This window comes from Lonchura striata, chromosome 5, assembly GCF_050655825.1.
Source record: "Lonchura striata isolate lonStrDom1 chromosome 5, ASM5065582v1, whole genome shotgun sequence".
Classification (NCBI taxonomy): Eukaryota; Metazoa; Chordata; class Aves; order Passeriformes; family Estrildidae; genus Lonchura; species Lonchura striata.
Genome location: NC_140707.1, coordinates 69,535,327 through 69,556,313, shown reverse-complemented (window position 1 = coordinate 69,556,313; position 20,987 = coordinate 69,535,327). Strand labels below are relative to the sequence as shown.

Below are 20,987 nucleotides of genomic sequence, written 5' to 3'. Positions count from 1 at the left end.
TGGCTGAAGGAACTCTGTAAAGTAAGCTTGATTGTTTTTAGAGTAATAAGTGTAGTTTCATTAGCAATATGTTATGTACCCCAAGTTGTGCAAAAATAGTAATTAAGTCTGTATTTACCTTTTCAAAAGTTTAACGAAAAGGGGCAATTGTTGCAGAGGATAGATAGATACGATTGTTATTTTAGCTAGCCGGATGTCACTTCTACCCTTGGATGAATCCTGGAGTGAAATGGACTGTTCCTCCCACCCTGCAAAAGATTGTGGTTCATCCCGCACCTCTGTACCTGCCCCTAAAACAGAGTCTGTAACCCCATTGGCCCATGCCTTGTCCCAGCCCACCTGGGAGCCCCTGATAAGGGGGCTCTGAGCGGCCATGCGGCCTCTTGGACTTCCTCCCTCTCTTGGCCCTCTCCTCCTCTCTTGGACTTCCTCCCTCTCTTGGACTTCCTCCCTCCCTGGGGCTTCCCCTCTCCTAAACCCTCCGTTTCTCTCTCCCCTCCCCCATCCTCCTAAGCCCGGCCACGTGCTACGCCTGAGAGCACGAGGCTTGGGCATTCCTGAATTCTCCAATAAACCTCTTCCCCCAAGAGCAAGCTTCAGAGATCTCTGCCTCCCTACACCCCCAACCGTGCAACAGGAGCCTACTCATCCCACACTGTGGTATACAAAATAGTTCACAGCAGGCTGCAAATGCACATGAAACTCCAAATTCTGCCAGCTGAGAGCCATCCTAATTAATTTGGAACACTCCACACTCAAGAGCCACTTGGTTAAGGCCTCCTCCTCTGGAGCAACTGATTTTTAAGTTGCCATTTTCAGAGCTATTGGCTGCTCCTGACACCACACAACAGGCACAGCAGCTCCTGCTTTAATCAAAGCTCTGAGCACCCTGCACAGCCAGCAGCTCTCCTGACCCCTGAACTGTGTGAGCAGCTCACTCCCAGCAGGAGGACAGGCTGCAAGAAGAAATTCTTCCCTGGGAGGGTGTGAGGGTGCCCAGAGAAGCTGTGGCTGCCCCTGGATCCCTGGCAGTGCTCCAGGCCAGGCTGGATGGGGCTTGGAGCAGCCTGGGACAGTGGGAGCTGTCCCTGCCATGGCAGGGGGGTGGGATGAGAAGGTCTTTGAGGTCACTTCCATCCCAACCCATTCCATGGTGCCATGACTCCCTGCTGTCCAGGCAGGGTGGAGGCACACAGGAGAACCAAATCTTGAGTCTGCAGGGCCAGATACAGACTCACCCTCACCCATAGTGACAGGACCAGAGTCTGGTGTGCTCCACCCAGCAGATTCCAGCTGGAAACTGCAGGGATTTTGCAGAAGATGGAGCATGGCACATGTCCTGCCACTTCAGAAAGTCCCACCTGCCAAACCCTGCCACGCTGGGGATGTGCAGCCACCCCTGCCAATACCACAGCAGATGTTACAGCACAGGAATCAAGTTGAAAAGCAATGTGGTTTCTTTCCAAAGAGTCACTTTTTGAAGGGTGTTGGGAGGCTCCCACAGTGGTCCTCAGTAAGCCAGCTCTGAACAGGATCCCTACAGAGAAAGCTGCAGTGCTCAGCTTGCTAGAGACATAGAAATTCTAGGCACAGAGACAAAATACATAATCAATTCCCCCAGACAAGCAAGCCTTATCCTCTGCTGTGTCCTGTCCCCATATCCTATAATCCCTTTATAGGATTTCTCTGACTAGGAAGGGCAAGTAGAACCAAGCTCACCAAGGAGTCAAAGGCAGGAGGAAATGTGTCACCCAGCTCATCTCTCCAGAGTCCACCAGAGAGGAGGATAAGCTCATCTAGACAGATTTTCATTTTTGCCTGTGCAATTTGATTTTTAAAACAGTTTTGCATCCAAGCCAGGTAGGTGAATACATGGATGCAATTAACCACAGGCAGTTTGGCACAGATGGTCCCCAAGAAACAGAGTGAGCTGAGCAGCAGGGGTTTATATTTAATGATGAGCCAGGCCTTCAGTGAGGCAAGTCAGCAGGACTCCCCTGAAGGCAGCAGAGCTCACTCAGCTCCTTGCACTTCTTCCAACAGTGAGCCCCTCCCCAGAGGGCCAAGATCACTCATTAGGGACCCAATCATGTGCCTGCAACAGCATCCCCCAAAAACCTGAGTATCCTGGCTGGAACTCCATGCAGCTTTAAAGGAAAGCCCCCCCAAACATCTTGGATCTGGCAGCATTTAAATATTCTGAGAGTAAACACCAGGAACTGTAATTTCAGGAGCTAAGCTTCCAAATGCCACTCTACCACGAGGATGTGATACTCCCCAGTTGCCATTAAGCAAAAAAAAAAAAAAAAAAAAAAAAAAAAGTTGAGAGAGCAGAGTTGCAGCTCCAAAACCTTCGTTTGTGCTTAACTGGGGCAGCACCATCCCCAGGCAGAAAGCCTTTCCCCCAAATGATAATTGTAGTTGTCCCATTTTACAAGATACGGATTCATGCTCCCCAGCACCTTCTGGCTCCCTGCACAGAGGTCCAGGCTGAGCAGAAGAGATTCAGATCACAAAAGCTGTGCCAGTTGTCAGATGCACAAAGAGCCCCATGTCCCTTGGAGAACAGGCACCTGCAGAGCCAAGAAACCCAGATTTCCATTTGAGTCCCCATCATTGAGGGCACCCGGCCCCAGCTCCAACCCACACTTGCCTTTAGAGGAGCCCAGAGCAAAGAAAACAGTGCAGTAGGAACCCAAGAAAGTTGCATCAGTCCTGTATTGGAGCAGAGATCTTTTTTTATATGCCTGTGGAGAAGGTCTCATTAAATTGTGAGAGACCAATGCTCAGCTGAAACTGAAATCCCTCTTATCTTCCCATGCAGAAACCCAGGCTTCTAAAGGAGATCCCAGAGGGCTATAAAACACTTTAGCCTCCTGAATCACACTGCTCTTGCTAAGCAGAGACCTTATTTCCCAGCCTGAAGGATCAGGTTTTCCCCACACACATGACCCATGCTGCCTACTCTCCCATTAGCACCACATCCCTGCCTTGCCAGAGACATCCAGGATTCATCCTGGCAAGGGCAAAATGCTGCAGCTGGAGTCCCAGAGAGCTCAGGGAAAGCTTCAAAGCCAGCAGTAAGCCAGGCACATGCAGTGGGGAAGACTCCCAGCTTCTGCTGCCCTCTAAACTTAACAGGAGTGAGAGTTATTGCTTCCTGCAGAGAAAAGATGCTGATGAGCTGTTGTCTAGAGCACCCCACCTCTACTCAGAGGAGAAATACCATCTGGCAGTGCCACCCCTGGAGAGCTGCCAACCTTTGCAGTAAAACACTAAGGCAAGAGAAGGTCAAGATAAAGGAAGGGGAGCAAAAAAAGGCAGAAAGATTAATTCCTGCCAGGTGGTATCAGCCCAGACACTGGAGCATAGAACTGGATGGATGAGCAAGCAGAGAGGAGTTCAAGTAGGAAAAAGAGCAAGGAACAGACCTCTGCAGGAAAAATTGTGAGTGAGCTGAATAGAAGGCAGAGCAGAGCTGCAGACCAGCTCCAGGGCAGGATCTCTCTGCCTCAGCACCCCTTGGTGAGTGCTCCCTGGAACAGTGGATGCACACACCAGCATTACAGGAGTGCAGAGCCAGACCCTGCTGCAACACCAGCACCACTGCTGCTCCCTAGCCAGGAAAAAACCCAGCCACTGGAATTTCAAGCATCCTCCAGAACACTGTTCACTGCTTGCTTCCTGTGCCTCCCAAGAGAGGACAGGCTGTCCAACACCTTTATTGGGAACAGGAAAATGTGCACACAGGTGAGTCAAACACAAACTGGGGGCTGTCAGGGCAGGGGTGGCACCCCACAGGAGGCCCCCTGCCCCTGGGGCCCAGGGGTACCTTCAGACTCCAGGCGGTCCAGCCCGTAGGTCACAGCTGTGCTGGTCCTCCTGGCAGGGGAAACAGCAGTTCTGGCAGAGGAGGCCACCGAGGCTGGAGATACCAGGACCACAGTTCTGCTGGCTGACTCCTCTGTCTGCCCAGCTGGGGTAGAAGACATCCCACCAAGGGCTGGAGCAGCTTTCTCACTGGTGAGCAGGATCCCATCTGTGAGATCTACAGGAGACAGGAAACAGCAACCATTCAGCCTAATGAGATTTTATATAAACCCAAGAAACTCCTTAATGGAAACTCAACTCAAGGGAAGTTACTAAGCTTTTGCTCCCTTTGAGATGTGGCTCTGCTGTAATGAAACTTTCTCCTCCAGGGCAGCCAGCAAAGGAGGTTCCCCTTAATGAGGGGGGAACCCTTAAAGGTTTTAATTCCACTGCTTTAAGGACTACTCATCACCACACCCTCGCAAGATCAGAGCGCCAAGCCACCAGTTAAGAACTGAGCCAAGTGACAGATTTAACAGTTCATTACAAAGGTAAAAGTTGGTGGAATTCATAATTAAATCCCAGAAGCAAATTCAACTAATGGAAACTGCCAGAAGAACCTTCTGCCCCTTACAAACAGACCCTAAATTTAAAGATACAAGGCAAACAGCTTTTTTTTTTTACGCTCTGCAACACAAGAATTGCCAGAAAAGCTGCCCAGCAGCATTTTCATTACAATGGTCCCCCCACTACTACAGAAACAAACTCCAGCTCAAAGTCAGCCTCGTGCTGAGGGAGCCCTTGCTACACTCCTGTCAGGAAGACAGGCTCCAACATGGACATGCCAAGGTGACATCAAAGCAGCAGCTACCTGAACATGACTGCTTAAAGCATTTCTACACAAGCTACACCAGCCTGAGCACAAAACACCATTCCTCAGTGGAGGTGAAGATCACTGCAGGTTTCCACACCCAAGGACTTGCCAGGCTCCTGCAGGAGGATGTCTTCCCCCACCACTGGCTCCCATGGAACCCTGATGACACATTTTCATCCTCCGAACTGAGCACCAGCAATCTGTGACTGCCTTGGGTTCCAGAACTGAGAACTCTCCCTCCATAAATAAAAAACAAATTAAGTGTCTAAAGCTAAAGGCAGCTTGCTAGCAAGCACAGGTAGGTAGCTTGTTTGGTTTGGGGCATTTTTTTTAACCTCTACTCCACTTATCTGGGGTAAAAAAAAAATCCATATGCTGGCAAACTCCAACGTGGTGGATCTCATGGCATGAGCAGAAGCAGTAGCAGCCCAGGTTTAGAGGCAGAGGACAGAAGGTTAGCAAAAAAAAAAAAAAGTCACTTAAATTTGGATGTTGCATTGAGACTGGAGTGTGACACAGGTTTCAGATGTACCATCCCATCTTGTGTGGGAGTCCTTGAAGCTGAATCCTACCTTCTGCATCCACAGGGCTCCCCGTGGAGGCAGCACCAGCTGTCAGCAGCACCTCGGTGGCACTGGGAGCCGTCAGCATCTGGGTGTCCTCCCCGCTGTTCTCCTGAGGAAAGCTGGCAGCCCCTGCCCCCTGGGTGGCACCAGAAACCTCTGTCACAGCAGGCAGAGCAGCATCAGCCTCCTGGGCAGCTGCTGTCACCTCCTCAGTGGCACCTAGAGCAAGAAGAGGTGTCAGGGCAGGCTCACAGCACAGCTGGCAGCAGCAGAGCACACCTCTGAAGCAATACAAAAGGAACAGGACTCCAAGCTTTAACAACTCCAGAGCCACAGGGCCAGCAGCAGGTCCAGCCTCCATGTCCAGCTCCCACTGAAGCCTCAGCTATGCAAAAGTCTTGCACAAGTCTTAATAGACAGTGTTGTTTCCCCAACATCTGGGAAACAGCAGAGAGGCAGCCTGCTGACAAGTCAAGTGCTTGGAAATTAATCTAGAAATTAATCAGTCAGGTTGCAGCACCAGCCTGCAATTAGCTGCTTTTCTTTTACAGCAAAAATTAGGTCTTTCGGATGCAGTGAAGGGAAATCATCCCTTTGCATCTGCAGCCAAAGAGGGACAAATGAAGATACCCAGCAATTAAAAAGTCCTCATCAACCTGGAAGCATGTCATTGCCCAACACCTGACCAGTTTTTTTTTTTTTTTTTAGTGTTCCTTTTACATTTTAAACACCAAGCAGGAATACTGTCATGAGGCTGAAGGTGCCATCTCTGGAGGGATGTGCAGGGCAAGGTGACACCATCAGCCTGTGCAGGCTGTCCAGGAGGAATTCTGCCTGCAGGCAAGAGTTGGGACGAGCACAGCTTCACCATGGGCTGAGGAGACCACACCAGGAGTTTCTGTCAGAAGTGCCAGCAGCTCCCTGCACAGACCTCCAGGCCTGAGCACCCTTGAAAAGGCATTTAAGACATCAGTGGCTCACAGGCTGCTGGCACAGCTCACTTCAAATCCCAGAAATGAGAGGCAAGTGTCTGTAACAGGCAAGTTTTACCTTTCCATGAACTCTCCAGAGTAGGAGAGAGCTCAGGCTGGGTATCTGTCACCACAGCAGCCTCCGGCTGTGACGGAGGGATGCTTTTCTCCTCCTCTGCTGTGACTGCACTTATGTTTTCCAGCGAGCCAAGATCAGCTGTGCCTGCATCTGACAGGTTCCCAGCGTGGAAAGCAGCGCTGCTGCCCGGGGAAGTTGCTGGCAGCTCCTCCCCTTGCACTGGCACTGTGCAGTTGCTCTCCTTGGCAAGCTCAGGCGCTGGTGGAGGGGACACTGGGGAGGGCATGGCTCTTGTGGCATCCTCTTCCTCCCCCACACCTTCCTGGGTGGTCTGGGATGGTTCTGTTGTCCCCAGCTCCTCTGTCACCTCCTCGCGAGTCATGCTTCCCCTGTGAGTGATGTCCCCCAGTTTTGTGTCATCCCAGTCAGGTGGCACAGTGTCCATAGAGGGGACGGTGACAGTGCCAGCCGTAGTGGGCAGCTCCTGCTGTGTGACACCTGTCCCTGCCTGTGGGTGAAGGAAGGCTTCAGTTGCCACAAGGGGATGTTTAGCAGCCACAGGTGTTGGTGGAGCCAGGGATTTCAGAGGGCTCCCTGTGCGGGCTCTTGGCATTTCCAGCCCAGAGGTCACACCTGCAGCCTGGGGACTTGGAACTACAGCGTGGTCACTTGCTGCTTCCCAGCTGGGAGAGCTGGGGTTCAGCGTGGCCTGGGGCACAGCTGAGGGGTGTGAGCTGCTCTCTGCTTCCTCCTCCTCCACAGTGGTCCCAGAAATGGGGTTTGCTGAGGGGCCAGCAGAGCTGGGCTCCACTGCCACACCACTCTCTGTTGTGGGGCCACCAGACTCCTCCTGGACTGGAGGGCTCAGCGTGGTCACAGCTGTGGTCAGCATGGCCCCAAGTGCTTCATCCTCCTCCTTCTGTGGCTCAGTGGGAGCCAGCTCCCCCTCATGCCCAGCAGAGGGGTGACCCCCCAGGCCCTGGCTGCTGGGCAGGACACTGCTCGGGCTGGCAGGGAGCACTTCTGCAGTGAAAGCTTCATCTGAGGGTGTCCCAGATGGCTGTGCTGACACTGCACATGGCTCTTCAGAAGCTGTCTGCTCAGAAGGGCTCAGATTGGTTTTCAAGTCCACCATGGCTGTCCTTTCATCTTCCGGCCCATTCCCCACCCAGGAGCCACGCTGGATCTTTGTCACATCCCCCTCCTCCAGAGGCTGAGCAAGGCATGGCAGGCTGGAGGACAAGAGCAGGATGCTGCAGGTGACCACACAGATATTAAATCCTTTTGATCTCCTCATGGCTGGGAGGAGATGTGCAAGGCTGACAAATCCAGAGACCTGGAAGGGGAAAAAGGAACCAAGATTACACATATCCATAACCAAGCACAGACCCAGGGCCTTAAATAAATAATGGGAGACCAAGTCTATGGCCAGTTGTGAGCAGACTCCCCTACACATTCCAAGCAATTAATTCCCCCATCTGTTTTACTCTTCTTAGCCTACCCTACCTGAAGATGCCAGACAAAAACCAAATGTTGATCTGAAGCCCAGGACAGACCTTGCCCAGCTCTCATCCCAGCAGCAGAGTGCTATACTCTACCCAGCAGGCATCAAACCTGCAAGCAATGGTGTGGATCAACCTGTTTGTCCTGAGCCAAGTCTAAAAATTATCTTCGTCAGGGCCATGAAGTCTCAGGTTTGTTCTGGCCAACCCTGTTGTGTGCACTGGCACAGGAGGAGCCCAAGGAAGAACAAGAGGGGTCTGTGGGGGACAGCAGAGCACCAGAGCCACACCGGGAGGCTTTAGGGCTGCATCATGTCCTGGCTGAGGTCCTTGGCCCCACAGAGGAAGCTGCAGCTCTGCTGCATTAGCACAGTGCCCGTGCTGCACTGCACCACAGAGGCACTTCCAGAGAGTTTCATGTCCAGGATCACCCTGCAAGCTGGGAGTTCCAAGAGAGCACTGAACCTGTAGGCCAGCAGCGATGCAGCCAGCTGACAGCCTGCCCTTGGCAAGCTCTGCTGCCTCCAGGCACACAGCTCCAGCTCCCTTGGGCATGTGCTTCAGTCCTGGGCTTGCCACTCCACCACTCCAGAGCAGAAGAGCATCCCCACCCAAGGCCCCACTCCGTGGTCACACCAGTGCCACGCACACAGCAAGTGTCCCCCTGCCACAGCAGATCTGGGGTGCTGCTCCAGGAGGCAGACTCTGCTCCAAGGGCCTCCAGCCATCAGCAGCTTCAAGTTCTCTCACGTGTTCCTCCAGCTCTGAGACTCCCAACAGGGGAAAGAGCTTGGCCTGTTGGGATAAGTCCAAAGAAAAGCCACCAAGTAGATCACAGGGCTGGAGCACCTCTGCTATGGATACAGGCTGAGAGAGATGGAAGGTGGATAAGAGAAGGCTCCAGGGACACTGAAGCATCTTCCAGTACCTAAAGTAGTTCCAAAAGAGCTGGAGGGGGATTTTGGACAAGGGCATGGAGTGACACAGCAAGGAAGAATGGTTTTCACCTGACAAAGAGTAGGTTTAGATTAGACATTAGGAATAAATTATTGACTGAGGGTGGTAAGGCCCTGGCACAGGTTACCCAGAGAAGCTGTGGCTGCCCCCGAGTCCCTGGAAGTGTCCAAGGCCAGGCTGGATGGGACTTGGAGCAACCTGGGATAGTGGGAAGTGTCCCTGCCCATAGCAGGGGGTGGAACAATGTGAGATTTTATCATTCCCAAGTGAACTGCTCTTCCCTTTGGGCTGCAGGAATAACAAATATCAGTCAGGAAAGAGGCTGGGGCTGTCAGAACCACCCCTCAGTCTTCCAAAGAACAGCAATGGTCACCCTGTGCAGTCTCCCTGCCCATGGGCACCAGGATAAATCCCTGAACCTGCCACACTTCTCATTTCCCCACCCAAACAGCACATCCAGAAGCATTATTCACATTTGTACCCAGAGAATGCAGCAACACAGCTCAGAATTAACCACTGCAGGCTCCAGCATCTGGCTGAGCCTTCAGGGCACATTGAGTCACTTTTTCCATTCTCCCTGAAGCCTCATCCCAGCAGTCTGAGCTGCTGGAATAATTCCCCATCACAGGCCACACACATGCACCAGGTGCTCAGGGACAAGCAGAAGCCACCAAAAAGCTCTTCACCAGCCTAGACACCTTCCACTTTATTTTTAGCACCTTCTATCTCTGAAGGATGGGTGGCCACCCATCTATTTTCTCTATCCCCTCCCTAAAAAAAATAGCTGAAAAATGACAATATTTAGCTCTTTTCCCAGGCTAATTCTTTATGCACTTTTGTAATTAAAAAGCATTAAGAATATATTACACAAGTTAAATTGTTAGTGCCTAACTACATGCATCTGCCTCACCATGCAGAGGAATATAAATCATGTTCATCACAACACCCCTTTAGCAAGTGCCTTTTAAGAGCAGGCATATTGAAACATCAAGAAGTTGGGTTTTCTCTACTTAAAAGATAGTTTGGCTTTAAATACAGCCTCTCAAGAAGCCAGGAGCATTTAGGTGGCACAAATACTTTCAGCAGTGCTTAAATATAAACAGAACTCCAGCTGCACTTGAAAAGCACTTCTCTTGCAGTTAAATACATTATACATATGTATATACACATCTGTACAGATATTTTGTAGCTTTCTAGCTCTAGGCTCTCAAATAGCCCACAATACTCAGGACGTGGTTAGCAGAAGAACCAAAATGCTCATCTCCTCCCAACAAGCTTAGCACATATTTACTAGACCCTTTCCTCCTTCTGGGTAGTAGATAACATGGGCACTCAATACCAGCCTGATAAAAGAGTTCCTGGGGCCCTGCGTATTTTTTCTACCAGTCTGAAAAGCCCTGTTTGTCATAATCCTACATTTCTATAGGGCAAAAATCATATTGGAGTTATTTGCTCAGGAAATCCACAACAGGCAGATGTAAGCTAACCTAGACCTTCACACTCAGTAAAAGCAGGAGATAGTGGCACAGAGCTTGCTGCAGGATAATGGCACAGGTTCACACTTCAAAGAAGATTAGTCAGGGCTTAAGATCTACTTAGCTTTGGGAAGAGGCTGGATTAGAGTGTATGAACAGCAGTGACCTGGCCATCTCCTTAAGCAGAGTTTGACACCTTGCTGAAGCACTTCCACTGAATGCAGAAGCTGCAGGTACCTGGCTGCAGAGCAGGCTGCTCCTCAAGCTGCACCGAGCTACATTTATCCTTCCATCTGGCTATTTTTATAGCCAGCCTGCTCTCCAGCCCCAGCCAGGCTGGAACAGCAGGCTGGAGCACACTGCCCCTGACCAAGCACCTCCTCTGTAGTAAGCCTGAGCTCTCCCGTGACCAGCTTGAAGGTAGTAACTCAATATTTCATACTGCAGGAACTCCTCGTCCCCAGATTTCACCTGGCATCCTCCGAGCTGAAGCCCTGGAGGCAGCTGCCAAGCACTGGCCAAGCTCTCAGTGGAAAACTAATCCTTGCTTCCAATAGGAAGCACACACTGAGGGCAAGAGGCAGTGCCAGCTACTTCCCCTGCACTCAATAACAGCAAATCCCAGGAGATGCAGTTCCTCCAGCCGCAAAGGCAGCACAACTGCAGGCGGCCAGGGCGCTTTATCTCCAGCATGGAAAATAATAACTTCTTTTAACACCTGGTAGGCTGGAAAAAAAACACACAAAGGATTGCTAGGCTGAAAACGGGCCAAAACTGGACATCTCCAGGAGCTGCCCACAAGAATAAGAACTATCTACCTCAGCGGGGAAGTCAGGAAGCTGAGGGACAATAAATATGAATTGGTCACCAGCTGAGACAGTCTCAGACTCAGTTGGATCTTTCTGAGCCAGGCTGCTTGCCTGCTCCATACAATTAGCACTTGCAGTTATTAAACCATTAACCCCTCTGAATTCTGGAGACTTCTTTGAGATCAGCTCTTGGGGGGGCCCAACAAAAGCCAGCTCAGAAGGAGTCCCAGCCTGTTACGGTCACTCCAGCAGGGCAGGTTTGCAGGGGACCAGCACAGAGCAGAGCAGATGTCTCTCCTTCAATAGCTGCTCCTTGCATGGACCAGTGGTTTGTGGAGACATGCTGCAAAGGATTAAGCTCCCCCTCCGTCCCAGCTGTGTGCAGCTATTCCCTCTCAGAGCTTTTTAAGAGCTTCACCCAGCCAGCTTATTTAGAGAAAACAACTCCCTTCCTCCCCACCCCCTCCAAAAAAAAAAAAAAAAAGCCGTTATTTTCTGTCTTTGACAAGTTATGGCTATGTTTCTACCCAAATTGTCGAAACGGTGTGGAAAAACAAGCACTAAGTTTTAAACTCCCTTGAATTAATAACTCTAACAATCCCTCTGACACAGGGAGGACACTCGCACTCAAAAGCTGAAGTGGCTGCATGCATCATAAAGCAGAGAGAACAGGTCAGCCCCAGCCAAATCTGTCTCGCCTTTGAAAAGAGCTTCTCACACCTCCAAGCACAAGCCTGGTGTCAGCCTGGGCTGCCTAAACATTCCGGGGCGTGCTCAGCTCCGAAATTTTTCCTAAGGGAACCGGACAAAAAAGCAGCAAATCTTATAATGTGAAGATTTAGCCAAAACATACAAGTCAAACAACTGCCAGCCGTCAAGTGCTCTGTTAAAGGGTGCTAATGTATGCCATCCAAGCCTCATTACTTGTGCTGAATACAAAAGGCAGCAGATAATACACTGCAGAGCTCCAACTCCTACTTTTGTGCACAAGCCGAGAAAAAATGCCTTCATCTCATCGTGCTTTATGCCCTTGACCAGCTCATCCGAGTGAATTTGGGATCTGATGCCCTTCCAGCACACACTTCGGGTAAACAGACCTCCACCAGTCCGACCACCTCCAACAGCCCAGTGAAATCCCAGCCGCGACACGACTCTACGCCAGGCACCAACACAAAGTCAGGCGAATAAAATTACGTCGAGACGAGCACACACAAGAGGAACACATCCTCACCTACCCTTGAGGATGCATCCTTAAAAGCAAACAAACGTGATATTAATATTCTGTATGGCCAGCTTTCCACCAGTCCCAGTGAGGCACCTTAATACATAATACATCACCTCCACTTCCAGCCTCGGCATTCCAGCTGGAGTTCTTTGAGGAGCCAGGGACATGACATGTTTGAGGCATTATTCCCCCAACCATCAAGCGATCATTTGCTTTGTTGGGAACTGCACCCGGACCACCTATAGAAATCCCTACTTGGATTTGCCAGTAAAAGCTGCGCAGTTCTCCGTGGCTTCTGACCCGTGCCAGGTCTCCGGCACCACAAAAGTCTAAGGTCTACCGAATTCCTGAGGGATTAAGACAGGGAGGAGGGGGTGTTGAAGAATGAGGCCAAAGGGTGCAGCAGTTTCCAAGCAGCAGCAGGACAGAAACGCCGCTCCCCAGCCTGCCTGGGAGCAGAGGGACAGACAGACAGCACTCGGATTCCAACCAGCGAGAAACGCTCCACAATTTCAGCGCCTCACCTAAGCTTGACAGAAGCACCACACAGGAGCGCTGCAGGAGCCCGAGTCCCTGCAGGTGAAGGTTTAAAAGCGGATTTAAACGCACCTTGTCGGGCGCTTTTGGCTTGGGCAGAGCCTGCGTGGGGTCCAGAGAAGGGGATTAGCGCTGGCTCAAGGCTTGATTCCACCCAGCCCGCCTGCTTGCCGGGCACAGGTCCATCTCCCGTCCTCCTTAGTCATATTTACAGGTGACTTTACACCCCAGAATTGCGTTCTTTCCCCACCGGGCAGAGGATCGAGCGCGAACAGCCGCCCGGGCATCCCTCCTGCCCAGGCCCGCAGCAGGACAGAGGGACAGCGGCGGTCACCCCCAAACCACCCCCTCCAGAAACACACACCCGCCCCCCAAAAGACTTCTCGAGGGAGCCCACCGGGACCCCCCATCCCGACAGGACGGCACCCCGCGCTGCCCCTTCCCCATCGCCATCCCCCGGGGCTGCAGGGACCAGCCAGCCGCTCGCCGGGAACAAAGAGCCGCGCCGAGGATGCGCTGCCCCGCGGGCAGCCGAGCATCGTCGGGAAAAGCCACAAATCGACCCAAAACGCGTAACCCCGCGGCAAAGGCGGCACGGGGGTGCGATGCCGGCTGCGTGCTTGTGTGTGTGTGTGTGTGTGTCCCGGCCTCACCTGGCTGCCGCCGCCGCCGCCCGGTGCCTCGGCGCCGCGCTGCCCCAGCCCCGCGGCCGCACGGGCGGAGCGGAGCGGGCCGCCCACCGGCGGGCGGTGTCGGGGGCCGGCCCGCTCCGCCCGACCGCCGGCCCCCGCCTGCCTCCGGTGGGCTTCGTGCTCCCCGACACCCGCAGCCCCCGGGAGGGGCCGCCCGCAGCCGCCTTTGGCGCTCGCTGCTTCTGCAAAGGGAAGTTGGAGCATCCAAGCGCTCGGCTCCCGCGCACAACTCTTCCTCAGCGCCCGACCCGAGGCGCTCAGTGCGGCTCTTTGCTTACGAGGAGCTGTGAAAACAAGGCCTAAGGCACCCTTTAGGAGTTTTCCATCTATTACAGAGTGTCCTCCAGTGTTTTCAGCTGCAGAGGTCACCTTCCCCTAATACACCCTCTGCAAAGGAGAACAACTCCCTAAATAACAACATCCGAATTAGAAGAGCTTTGTTCAATTTCCCTTTTTTTGATGTGTTGTTTTAAGCACCTATTTGGCCAGTACAGCGAAAGATAAACAGCTTTACTTGTGCTTTCCTCCTTCAATCTTTTTTCCAAGAAAACTCACATAACTAACAAGTGAAGAAAACCTTTAGACTATCAGGTCCTGGCTCACAGATCAATTCCCTTTGCCAAAAAGCAAGTGAGAAACCCATACCTTGACTCCAAACCCCAAAGATGAGAGGGGTTCAGCTTCTTCTTGCTCCTCCCAAGCCCAGTGCCTCTGCTGCACACAGAGGGTTTTATACGCCCTCTCAGGCAGGGGCTCATTCAGAGTGGGGCTGCAGCAGGTGCAAGGTGTTTCAGCTGGGCAGGGACAGGTGAGGAGAGACCAAAAATAATGATCTCTCACAGGAGGCAATGACTGGGGTGGGGGAATTTTGGGGGGTGGAATTGCTAGGAAGGACTAGAGGGAAGGTGTGGGAGAGGTGAGTTAAAATCTTGACTTCCTGATGAACATGCTCTGCCACACGAAGCTAATCAGTGAATCTTCCAGTTATGATAGCAAACTACAAAATAAACTTTTTTTTCTGCACAAAGGGAGATGTAACCTGCTGTCACAGGTCGTTCAGTTCTTTAAATAAACAACAGAACTGGTGGAAGAAAATGAGATATTCCTTATCAACAAACTGTTCATTATTTTTCCTGTTCACTGTGCTCCTGGTAATAACATTTATATTAGTGTCTTTGTGTCTCTAAACACAGCCCAAAGTTTTACTTGTTTAATTTTAGAGAAACAGTGTGTTTTCTGCTGGATTCCAACCAAACTGGATCCAACCCAATTCATTTGGTTGTAGCACTGTGCATCCAACATTAAAACTTTCAATAGACAGATTTGTTGCGAGTTAGCACAGCTTTTTTCAGGGAAATATTGCTAACCCCTGCGTGAGTTGAAAATAAAGTGTCAACATGCCTGTATCAGCAATAAAGACAGCCAGTGACAAAAGGCATCAGAAAAAACTTCAGAGTTAGGCTTGGGGGAGGAAATAGTCACTCAAAACAATGGAGAAAGTCCCTTTTGGCTTTACCTCTCTGAACTGCAAAATCTGGGGAAATTATTCATTAATCAATATTTCTAGTGCTGTGGCATCTTCATAAATAAAACAGAAATATGTGAAAATAAAGGAGTTTTCCTCTCTCCTCTAGGGGAGGTGGGGTGGGAGGGAAGGAAGAGGTAAGAGCTGCATTTTTTATGTGTTTTAAACACCATTACCTCCTCCATTAGGGACTCAAAACTCTTCACAGGTTCAACTTCTGTCCTGGCCAATTCATTTTGGCCAAGGGCTCTAGCTGAGAAGAGGGGGTGGCTCAGCCATGCAGGAGGTGCCACCTCCCAAGTTAATGGGGCAGCCAGATTTTCCAGGAGACCAAAATCAATTCTCAGGAGCAGCACTGCGCCTTGTGGTGGCTCTGGGATTGATTCCCAAGCTGTTCAGTCATTTGTGTGTGGGGAAAGGAGCAGGAAAACAGGGACCACTCCAGCAGAAATCAGAGTCCTCAGGAATGAGTCCAGGGGCTGGGCTTCAGCAGCTGCACAATTCCCCCCTAAGAGCTGACCTGGGATTCAGAACAAGGCATCTGCCAGTGGAAGTTGTCCCTGCCCATGGAATGAGATGATTTTTAAGGTTTCTTCCAACACAAACCACTCTGTGATTCCATTACTGTTTTCAGTCCCATTTCTATCTAACCTTTACAATTATTGGGAAAGTTACTTAAAATGTAAAGCATGTGTAAGGGATGATTTAATGTTCTCCAAGGATGCAGGGCACTTAATAGACTGGAGAGGTTTTCACTTCCCCCTTGCCATCGACTCCTAACCCAGACTGGCACTGTGTCCTCTCAAGGTTAAATATTTCACTTGTAAGCACAGGAACCAGAATAGCTGGTTATCTGTGGGTTTTTTTCCCCTGCCTAAAAATGCACATTCCCTGTACGCTGCAAGTTTCTCTTCCCCGCATAACCTGCCAAAATCAGAGGCTTCTGCGTTATCAACAAAAATATCTGCAGACTGAAAGAAAGAGGCATGATGAAAGAGGCAGAAATCAGAAATCGTCAGAGAGCACTCTTTTGTTATTCCTTTCTATAGTTCGTTAGTTGGAAATATTGATTTTTAACTCAGACCAATATGCCATGGAGCATACATGTAACCGAGCCAAATAGGCCCCACTTCCACAGCAAGTTAAGAAACATCCATTCCTCTTCCCTCTCACCCTTGCTTTGGGTTGAGACATTTCAGCACAATCCTCTGTTGGTCTTGTCCTTCAGAACTTCTCACCTGAGGTGAAGTCAGAAACTAAATTGGGATGTAAGCAGGCTCATTCTTCCATGCAGGTAGCGTAGCTGGGAAGGAGTGGGACTCATCCCATTCCCAGCTCTGCCTTTTTAGAGTACTTTCAAAACTGAATTTCACTGCTTTCAGCCTCTACTTCTTCTGTAAAATAACAATACCTAATTTTTATAAGAGCCTCTCATGAAATCTGTGTATTATTATAGAAGCTGGCTCTGTTGTACAAAGTAACGATACATCAGATTTCTTTCACAGGTGATATTCCTGTCGCAGCCTTCTTGCAGAACCCAAAAAGTACCAACAGCACGTCCTAATTAAGAGACTAGGTCACATAAAAATTTATATGAAGATAGATTTTGCCTGTATAAAATGAACTAAAAAATGATTGTCCTGACAGCAGAATTCTGCACCTTATGCTGCTACTCCTGGCACCTGTCAGGAGATGTATCAGCTCTCCTAAGTATGTCAGGACATGGCACAGAAGGTAAAGGCAATTTTAAAATAGTTGCCATTAATTTTGCTGCTGAATGACTTTCCCAAATTGAATATTGGGGACATCCAGCACACAAATCAGTGCACATCTCCAGCACAAGACTCACCTTTTCACCAGCTGGTAGCATCTGTTTTAAGGGAGGCCTCTCTTCCTACTAAACAGCAGAAACTGGAATGGAGTAGCCATGAGTAATTCAGGGAAAATGAGAACCCTGCCAGAGAGAGGAGAGTTTGCTTAAAACAACTCCATTTTGAAAAAGATTGTGACCAATGAATTATTTTGAATGTAACCATGTTATGGATGAACAGATTTCTTCAAACCCGAGAAATGTCAACTGCAATTAAAACTCAATCAGGAGAATCAACTTGGATCCATTTCTTCCATGCATCTCACTGCTAGCACTGACAGGAAAGCTGGGCAAGGCCAAGTGGTGCCAGTGCAGCCCCACTGCTGGCTGGGATTTACAGTAATCAATCCTACAAGGAGGCACGGGATCCAGCTTCTGCTTCCCAGCTCTCGTGTTTATGAAGTGCTCACAGAGCAGGAAAGCCATAAGAACTTATTTTTGTCACCAAAGTCAGCAGATGTGACTTGGAGAGCACACAGAGCCCAAATCTGCTGAGTAGGAAATGCCATTTTTACACACTCACTCTTCAGAGTAGAACCAGGCTTCTGCTGACTGGCCCAAGGTCACTGGAATCCATTGCAGCTGCTCTGGGAATACAGCCCGGGAGGACCAATGCTCACATCCATAACGGAATCACGGCACAGCCCTCGCTCTTCTTCATACCCTGCAACAAAATTAGTGCAGTTAATGCCAAGGTACACCACTAATTACAATTTCCCCAGAGATAAAGTGCTCAGGAAGCCCTCCACGTGCATTTTGGAGTCTCAGCTAAAACATGAACCATCTGTCAGTTCCCTTGGATGTTCCTTCCCCCCCCCCCCAGCCCCATCCTACAAATTCCACTACAAAATTAGGCTGACAATAAGAAAAGCACCAGACACACCACCCCAAAGCAGGATGACCCGAAGCCCTGCTCTGACATTAAGCCCTGAGCTTCACAGATTCACAGAAACAGAGAATCAAACACAGATCTCCAAGATCACGGAGTCCAACTTGAAATATGGTTGTTCACATACATAATTAAATATGGTTGTTCACACACACAATACCCAGAGGGACTTTAGAAACTGCAGCTTTCTTTTGTTTTTCAAAACTTTGGAGGTTAAACTGAACCACTGAATCCACAGGCAGTGTCAGTACTGCCAGTCCATCCCTCCCAGTATAGACCTTTCTAAAATAGCAAAGTGAGTCTGAAAGCTCCCACCACAAAGACTTTTGGGGTCTTTCCCATGGATAACAAATGGAATTGGGATGCCTGGGTGGGAGGAGCACTGTTTTTTAGAGTGAAACAGCAATGCTCCAGACACCATCGGTGTTTTCATTTTTCCCCTTGAGGATGGTTAAGAGCAGAGAAATACACATTTTTGTTTTGGAAACGTTCCAATTAATTAAGCCGAAATCCTACAGCAGGAACCAGATCCAGCTGTTAGCAGAACCCCAAGCAGGAGGCTTTCATCCTTTTTCTCTCTTCAGAGCGGTGATACATGGATTCCCATTGAATCTGTGAGCTGGGAAGGGGTGAGGAAGCACTCTGTGATCTCCAGAAGGTCTAAAGCTGGCCCTACGTATGCAATTCCCTGATTTTGTGAGGAAGGGATGTGTCTGTGACTCAGTTAGCCTGTAGAGATTAGGGAGACCTAAAAGCGAGTACACAGACTAAGGCAGCCAGTGCAGGGACACAAAAGAGTGCTTATTTTATGACCAATTAAAAATAATAATGCTCTGCTGCTGAGATCTGCCTGGCTCCAGCTGAAATCCGAGTCCCTGCAGGGGTCTGGACAGGCATTTTGGCTTTCAGGGAGCAGAGTATTAGCTGGGCGTGCTGCTCCGTGCCACAGCCATGCCGTGTTTGTGCTGCAGGACACATTCCTTTATGCTTGCAATGTTCGCAAGTGCTCCGCGGGGATTAATTCAGCTGAGAGCTGCCTGTTTGGGGGCGAGCAGAGAAAAGTGATTTTCTTTATGAAAAACGTTCCCTTTGAACCCTCCTGGAGGGTTGTACAGCCGCCACCTCGAGGCAGCAGCACGGAGGAGAGCGCTGGGACAATGCCGTGGCCGCAGGACTCCCGAAAGGGGCTTTCTTCTGCCAGCCGCTTGAATACCAACAGAATCCCAAAAAAGGGGAGAGAAAAAGGACTGCATTAGGCTAAAGGAGCTGTCCTACAAATTTGGTTTTGTTGGAGCGAGTCTAGAGGAGGCTGCTGAGAAGAGCGGAAGGATGGAGCGGCTCTGCTGTGACGAAGGGCTGAGATAACTGGGATTGCTCGGCCAAAAAAGAAAGGAGAAGGTTTTGGGGTGACCTAATTGTGGCCTTCCACTGCTTCAAGATAGCTGAGAGAAAGTTGGAGAGGGACTTTTTACAAGGCCATGGAGTGATGGGACAAGGGGGAATGGCTTCAGACTGAAAGAGAGTAGGTTTAGGTTGGTTATTAGGAAGCAATTCTTGGCCATGAGGGTGGTGAAGTCCTGGCAGAGGTTGCCCAGAGAAGCTGTGGCTGCTCCATCCCTGGAAGTGTTCCAGACCAGGCTGGATGGAGCTTGGAGCAGCCTGGGATAGTGGAAGGCATCCCTGCCCATAGCAGGGAGTGGAACTAAATGACTTTTAAGCTCCTTTCCAACCCACACCAGTCTTTGATTTTATGATAGAAGAGTTTTCACTGATTTCAATGGACTACTGTTAATTTCTTGTATTTTCATGTCCTTATACAACCTCTTCCTTGCCTGTCAGAGGTAGCACCACTCTCAAGAGTTGTATGAACTGGCTGCACTCAGGGAATAATTTCTTATTATATTATGGAAATCCTGCTTTTCACTCTGCTGGACATTCTGCTTACGAGCTGGCTTAATTGTCCCACCGTCTCCTTAGACTGTGAATAATTATCTCCATTTATATTGTTATCCTGAATGTATTTATAGCCTGATTCTTTTGGGTTAGCATCACCATCTGTTTCCTCAACAGTCACATATTCGGGGAGAGCGAGTGCTCTTCACATTATGCAAGCAGCTTTCTTGATTAAACCAGCCCGGCATGGATGGATTTTGTTATGAAACCCTGACACATCTCTAACTCTCAGGCTCCTATTATCAATAACTCTGAAAAGCCCATCCATTAAATTAAGCCACTTTTAAGCTGCAGCCTGCATTTCAGAACTTGTGTTAACTGTGATTGATTAATGTAATTTAAGAGGAGATTTCCAATGGACTATAAAGACGGCGATGTGATTAGCAGGAAACTCTGATCATTCCTAACCCAGGGATAATACATTCAGGAGGAAGCCATGGGCTGTGGATTTCAAGCAGGGCCCCTGATTTTTGCAAAACATATCTAAGCAGCCATTTTACATAAAACATTATATTAAAAACATAAGTATAGTGCTGTAAATATGTAATTATAGCATGGAAAGATATCATAAATGGGTGAGATCTGGGGATGAAAACAGATCATGTAAACGTCATGCTTAGACTTTAGTCATATATTATCTAAATTACTCCAATTTTTATACCTAAAGTATTTCAGGAGCAACAAAATTAAGTATAGTGTATTATGTCTTTATAGGTCCCCTATCACAGAGATACTCTGGAGGATTTTACAGAATTTGAGAGGAAGAATATTCACACTCCAGTGAGAGGACATTCTCACCAGGCAGTGACTGCACAGCTTCCCTGTGCAGTCCTTGAACAGAGAGGGCAGACAGCACTCCAGGTAGTAACTTATCCCAGAATCATGGACTACCAGGCTGCAAAGGATCTCAAGGCTTGTCTGACATGATTTTTCTTGGCAAAATCATTGTTGAAATAAGATGGTCCAGCACCCTGTGTGGCTGAATCTCAGTGTCCAATGTTGAGGGATCCAACATTTCCCTGGGGAGATTATTCCAATGGCTGATTGTTCTCATTGTGAAAAATTTACCTTGTGTCTGAACAGAATATCTCCAGGAGCATCTGGGAAATTCTGGGATTGTTTCCCTGACAAAAAAACGAAATACAGAAAAGTTTCTTGAATATAATTCTCATCTCGGGTATAATTACCACTGCGTGCATGTTCTTGGTGCACTGGGGAATTGCTCAAACATGGCAGAGTTAAGGTTCTGTTGT

General features: G+C 49.5%; 1 protein-coding gene across 4 annotated transcripts in view; it reads right to left on the bottom strand.

Annotated features, from left to right (window-relative positions):
• The window catches only part of ARMH4 (armadillo like helical domain containing 4), a 60,645-nt gene extending 46,415 nt beyond the window's left edge, over window positions 1-14,230 (bottom strand). For 2 of the 4 annotated variants that reach the window (XM_021534646.3, XM_021534647.3), the window contains exons 1-4: window positions 13,459-13,524; window positions 6,301-7,636; window positions 5,257-5,469; window positions 3,833-4,048 (exon numbers count right to left, since the gene is read on the bottom strand). In XM_021534646.3, the coding sequence (XP_021390321.3) occupies window positions 3,833-4,048; window positions 5,257-5,469; window positions 6,301-7,597 (1,726 nt within the window). In that variant the 5' untranslated portion in view covers window positions 7,598-7,636; window positions 13,459-13,524. Of the gene's footprint in view, window positions 1-3,832; window positions 4,049-5,256; window positions 5,470-6,300; window positions 7,637-12,381; window positions 13,525-14,142 lie in introns of those variants that run through there. The other 2 variants (XM_085580975.1, XM_085580973.1) reach the window with 2 other exon arrangements.
• Between the last annotated feature and the right edge of the window lie 6,757 nt (window positions 14,231-20,987).